This window comes from Microcaecilia unicolor, chromosome 3 (genome assembly GCF_901765095.1).
Source record: "Microcaecilia unicolor chromosome 3, aMicUni1.1, whole genome shotgun sequence".
NCBI classification, from domain to species: Eukaryota; Metazoa; Chordata; class Amphibia; order Gymnophiona; family Siphonopidae; genus Microcaecilia; species Microcaecilia unicolor.
This window is the reverse complement of record NC_044033.1, coordinates 373127548-373133914: the sequence shown is the minus strand read 5'-3', so window position 1 is coordinate 373133914 and position 6367 is coordinate 373127548. Positions and strand designations below refer to the sequence as shown.

The following is a 6367-nucleotide window of genomic DNA, read 5'->3' as shown; positions in this document are numbered from 1 at the left end:
ATGGTCTAGTGACATCTTTGGGGCAGGAAAAAGCCCCCTCTTTCCTTCCCGGAGCGCTGCCCTGCATGCATCCTTCCTGTTGGTGATCTCGGTGCCGATTCAAAATGGCCGCTGAGAGTTGAAGTCTCACGAGGTCACTTCAACTCTCGGCGGCCATTTTGAATCGGCGCCGAGATCACCAACAGGAAGGATGCATGCAGGGCAGCGCTCCGGGCAGGAAAGAAGGGGCTCTTTCCTGCCCGAAGGCGGAAGAGGTCACTAGACCACCAGGGCAGCAGTAACTAAGGGGAGGCTAGCAATCTGCCCGTTTGTCTGGATTTCTGGACAAACGGGCAGGCTGGCAAAACCCACCCGGTTGCCCAGACATATGGTAGCCCTAGTTAGGGGGGAAGGGGAGGTGGTCACAGGTGAAAGCAGTAGACCCTACTGATCTCACACAGACAGTGTGAAAAAAGCAAACATTAGGCTACAGATCCTGATCTCACAAAGATAAAGAATAGTTTGCTTTGCTGGACAAATAAGGAAACAGCTTTGCCATTCTTAAAAAGCAGATGATCCAGCTTTAAAAAATATGTCCTTTTTTTGAAAAACAAATGCCTATTTTCTTTCCTGTGAGAAGAAAAACTGAAGAAACAGCTTTAAAAGTAAGCACAAGGTATCCTTTTGGAAGAAAAAAATGATAAGAAAAAGAAAAATGCCCATTTTCTTTTCCTGTGAGAAAAAAAGGTTAAGGTGCGCATGCACGAATAAATTCTGACAAGGTGGTAGGGGGCAGTGTTGTGTTTTTTTTTTTAATGTCACCTCCTGTCATATGACTCCATCCAAGATGGCAACTAGTAGTAGAAACAGGAAGTGATGTGATGCACACAGTGGTGAATGCCATCTTGAAAAAGAGGTGTGGCTATGATGTCACTTCCTGTGATATCACCAAAAGGTGTGATTCGGGCAAGGCTATTCAACAAAGGGGTGGGGTTTGAGGCAGGGCTGTGCAAATAATGCTGACAAGATAGGATATTTTCTTTCAGGCTTCTGCAATAGTGCAAACTGGATTCTGGCCATGCAGAGCATGGCAAAAGCTCATAAGAATATAAGCATTGCCATACTAGGAAAAACTGAAGGTTCATCAAGCCCAATATCCTGTCTCCAACATTGGCTAATCCAGGTCACAAGTACCTGGCAAGATCCCAGATCAGCAAAACAGATTTTGTGCTGCTTATTGTAGAAAGACTTGGGAAATACACTGCTTATCTTAATAAAGGCTTATGGATTTTTCTTTTAGGAAATTATCCAAAACTTTTTTTAAACCCTGCCAAGCTAACTTTTTTTAAACCCTGCCAAGCTAACTGTTTTTAACACATTCTCTGGCAATGGATTTTAATTACACATTGAATGAAGAAATATTTTCTCTGGGTTGTTTTAATTAATATATTGAGCTCTTTCATTTTAGTTTGGTTTGCATTCAGTTATTTTTAATTATCTGTGCTCTTTTCCTTCCTCTTATTTTTTTTTCTATCTTTACCCTTTTAATGAGTACAATTTCTGGTCTTTGAATGTTTCCATCAATCTTTTAATCCTTGTATTATTTTTTCATTCTCTTTCCTTTTGTAACCCTAGTCTGTTTTTCTCTTTCCTCACATCTGGTTTTCCGTTACATTTTTTGTCTTCTTTCTCTCCCTCTTACAAAGCAGGCATTTCTCAAGAGATTGACTTTTCATAATCTCACAGTTCCATGATGATGTATACTAAATACACTATGGATGGTTCTGCAGCTCATTTCTCAGCTAAGGAGACATGTGATGTCCATCCAGAAGAAGATAAGACATCGCACTGAGAATGGAGCCAACACCAGTCTATTTTGGTCCAGCTCAATGTTATCACATCTGTTCTGTAGGCTCTAAGGGCCTTGCTGCATACTGAGGCAGAGTATGGTGTGTTATTGAGAACAAGGTTCTACTAGATCTCTGTGGAGGTAAGAAATGTAGAAACCTTGCATTATTGATGGAATAGAAGCATGACTTATGAATGTCCTACACTGAATTCAGGTCTATCAAAAGTCCTCAAAAGTGAAAGCCTATTACACAGAGGAATTTCCCTTCCCAAGCTTGAGTCATGAGGCAGAGTGAAGGTTCATGGTATAGGCTCCTTGTGTCTACAGCGATCTTCTGTCCATGTCCTATTCTTACTAGAGCAAAGTTGTGTCTGTTTGTTGTCCTGTTTTCACAGTCCACTGCGAGTTTCTGCTGAGGTCCCTCTGCTGGCAGTGTCACTAGAGCAAAGCTGCTCCCGAGAACATCCCAGGGATTCAACTGAAAGGCTCTGGACAGACATGATGCTTCCTAGACTCTGCTGCCGTATTGTCTGAGGGTGTGTTTCAACCTCCACTTCCACCTCAAAGTTTATTGCCTCTCTGAAAAGAAAGACCACATGTAAGTAAGTAGACTTCTTTTAGTTTCAGTGCCCTTTATTTTATCCTCGTCTGATTCCTTCTTTTTCTTACTCTCTCTACTTTCCTCCTCCCTGTTGCTCCCTCCCTGCCTCCACTGACTGTAATTACCTGTAGGATGACTCCTGCACCTCACTCAGCATACTGCCTGCCAGCGCTACAGTGCTCGCTGATTGATTATCCTGCTCCTTTGCACCTTCTCTGTCCTGATGACTGTAGCTGGTACTTGGCAGAGAGGCAGCTTCCTGGGTGCTGTTCTCACCCACCACAGTATTCGGAAGTACGGACCAAAGCTCGTTCACTGCAAAAAAGCACAAAGCATGCATCTAAATAACCTCATTAAGAAAAACAGCTTCCAAGATGTGCAAATAATATGCAACAAATAGGAGAGAGCTGGACAAACTGTAAGGGAGTAAAATACAAGTCCATGTATTTATTTATTGCATTTGTATCTCACATTTTCCCACCTATTTGCAGGCTCAATGTGCCACAAAGTTCATTTATCTAGGAACCAAGATGTGGAACCTGCTACCAACAACCATCAGATGGATAACAAATTACCTGAACTTTCGTAAGATCCTTAAAGCCCATCTTTTTAATGAGAGTTTCAAAGACATAGATTAATCTCATACTAAACTATGTTAATACAACCTTCATGCAACCGTCGGCAGATAGAACAGACTTATTGAAGACCTGTGGTTCTGAAGCAGCAGAAGCGAAACGGGGCCTGTTGACCACGGTCTCAGCTGAAGAAGGCTAGCTTACCTGCCTAAGTTAAGTAATTTTCTAGTGCATTAAGGTTATGCTTCTCTATTTGCTAAGAAGGTAAGAGAAACGAAGAAGGAGGTTTTTAGCTTATGATGAAGAAGCCCTAGCCTTCTGCCTGTTGTTACAAGATAGAGGTGCTTCTTGAGGCTTTTTCCTCCTTTAAGAATATTCTTTTGATGCTTACCTATGACTGTGTTTCCATATTTATATGTTTACTTTAATAAGAAGGAACCAGTTTCTCTATATTATCTATAGTTTATCAATACATACAGATGGTCATAGGCCCTGTAAGAATCCACAAAAACACATACTGTCCTTGCCTTATGATGATTTTCTCTTTTCTACCTCACATGCAGTGGCGTTCCTAGGGGGGCTGACACCCGGGGCGGATCGCCGATGCGCCCTGCCCCCCCCCCCAAATACAGCGCAGACCCCCCCCCCCCCCCGGTGAAAGGACACCCCTGCGAAGGAACCCCCCCGGGTGCACGCCGCTGGGGGGGGGGGGTGCCATGCGCGCCTGTCCTCCGTTGTTCCATGCTTCTTCTCTGCCCCGGAACAGGAAGTAACCTGTTCCGGGGCAGAGAAGAAGCATGGAACAACGGAGGACAGGTGCGCGCGGCACCCCCCCAGTGGCGTGCACCCTGGACGGACCGCCCCTACCGCCCCCCCCCCCCCCCCCCTAGGAATGCCACTGCTCACATGTACTTCTGACAATCTACCTTGGCTCCAATACAATACACTTCTGCTCTCTCCCTCACCAGGCTGAACTTAGTAATTATTACTGTGATAGCAAATTAATGTTACACTGTCCCTTAATCATGTACCAAACAACATTATATGTTACCTTTGTTAATCATGTACTCAAATTATATGTAATCTTACAATATAACAAAGAAAAGATAAATTGGAAGCCACATTGACCCAAATGTTTGTTTGGATAATGTGAGATATAAGAACTAAGAAATGGAAATGGACAAAGTAAAAATCCCTGCCCTGATAACTCACCACAAAATACAGCAACTCCTAGACAAGGAGAACCAACCCTCAGCAGGAAAAACACAAAGTGATAAAATACCGAAGGATTGACTTGCTTCCCTAGAGATGGAATTTGTTCAATTCAAAGAACAAACAAATAGGAAGATAATGGAAAGAAATTAATACAAGTCACCCATACATAAACTAAAATCACAACATAACAGAAAGACTGGATAAAAAACTCAAAATCTCCAAAGAAGAACTTTGAAAGATGCAACAACAAGAATTAACTTTGATTCAAGTGTAGGGGCATTCAGGTCCTGTTCCCTTAAGAATCTATAGAGACTCTAGTGAAACGTCTAAGAATGATAGTTCTATAACCTCAAGATAGTAATCTTTGTTAATACTGTGGCTGTGTCTTTTCACTAACATCTGAGACCAAATGTCTTTTGAAAGCCTTAGAGATGTGACCTTTCAATAGACTCAAGGACCCAGTGAGCCCTGGGTCCGCTCCCACTCCACAAGTGAGTCAAGGATGGGAGTTTTGCAGGAGTTGTGCTTTTGCCTCTGGGGAAGAAAAGATGCATGATTAAACATTTGCTGCCATACAGTTTCAGCATTTGAGTTTGTGAAGCCTATGGGTCTTACGTTTGTGTCTGTGCTTTATAAGGAAGTCCCTGAGTGGCTCTGGTTCACATCATAATTGTGACCTTGAGCACTTTCACCATAAGAGATAGCTAGAAGATGTGGGGCTGAAAGATGAGATCTAGCAGGAAATAGACAAGAACTATGGGTAATGATCTTACTAGCAGGAAAGAGGCTAGGAACTGGATATTAATTTAACTATGCCACCAATCTCAAATATGTTGTCAGAAAGTAGATGGGTGGCGTTAGTAAAGTCCCCATAAAATTCACAAGCATAGAAGCTGGAGGAGGTTGCTGAGGATGGAGGAAAAAAAGAATAGACTTACGTTTCATTAGGTTATTTAGCTCCACCACCCCCTGCTCAACAGAGCTTCCAGGGCTGCCTCTGCAACGCCACCTGTTCCTGCAGATGGACAGCAGAACAACACCATATATGTAGGTGAGAACCATGGGCACACCAACTCCTAGAGAAAAAGCAAACAGTGCATGAAAATGAGAGAAGACCATCATAGTAATAATAACAATATGAATAACCTGCTTTTACCCATCAAACTGAAGGTGAGAACAGAAAGACTATGTCCCTTGACATTATTATTATTAACAAAATATAAAATGACAATTATATCAATTAACTCAATAAAAACCTTGTAATTAACATGATATTAAAGACCCCATTCTCTGCCCTACTTTGCAGCCTTATTAAGGTGACAAAAGTCTCTGCATAAAACTGAGATCTCACATCTGCTCAGTTTGTTTACCTGGTTAGCATCACTTTTTATTACCCATTAGTCTCTGCATCATGAAAATGAAATGTAAAACACATTTGGGATATTGCTACAGCTGATGTTATAAGAGAGTTGTCCAATAACATTAAAGGATTACTGCCTATTTAATGAATATCTTCTTGGATTCATATTCCATTTTTAATGTAATTGTAGGTTGTGATAGTCACATCCAGGATAGTTGGGTTAAGGTGGTTTCAGTCTGAAATACAAGTCCTAGAAGGCATTGCAGGCAAGGAGCCAGGGGGTGAGATGAAGAACCCGGACTAGACTCCTAGCTGCAATAGGGGAAGACAAGGGTGTAAGCTGGCAGGATGTGTAGATTGGCTGCCACTAGGGGGAAAGAGAGATAGGAAACCCTGTGTGCAGGAGCTCATCATTAGTCTAATGCTCAACTCAGCTGGTATGGGTGTGGGGGAAGCTAATGGAAGGAGAATGATTGGTTGTGGTAGCAGAAGCCAGGGATTGATTAGGCAGTTGGGTAAGAGAGGCAGAAAGAGAGAAGCAGTTGCAGGCTGAAAACCCTTGGGTAACAGAGGTCCCTAAAGTACTGAAGCAGGCTGAAATCCCTTGGGTGTAAGGAAGTCCCAAAAGTATTTGCAGGCTGAAAATCCTTGGGTAAGGGAGGTCCCTAAACTATTGAATTTACCAGTGAAGCTGATGCAGGGTGAAATCCTTTGGGTATGAGGAGTCCTTAAAGTATTGAACTCTCCTGAAGGTAAAGAGAGTAGAAGGTGCTGCTTTGTGATTTAAC

The 6367-nt window shown here is 42.5% G+C and overlaps 1 protein-coding gene across 1 annotated transcript in view; it reads right to left on the bottom strand.

The window, feature by feature from the left end:
* Positions 1 to 2217: 2217 nt before the first annotated feature.
* The window catches only part of LOC115466979 (E3 ubiquitin-protein ligase RNF19A-like), an 86217-nt gene continuing 82067 nt past the window's right edge, over positions 2218 to 6367 (bottom strand). The window contains 3 exon segments of the mRNA XM_030198589.1: positions 2218 to 2407; positions 2555 to 2744; positions 5158 to 5295. Coding sequence (XP_030054449.1) covers positions 2218 to 2407; positions 2555 to 2744; positions 5158 to 5295 — 518 coding nt within the window.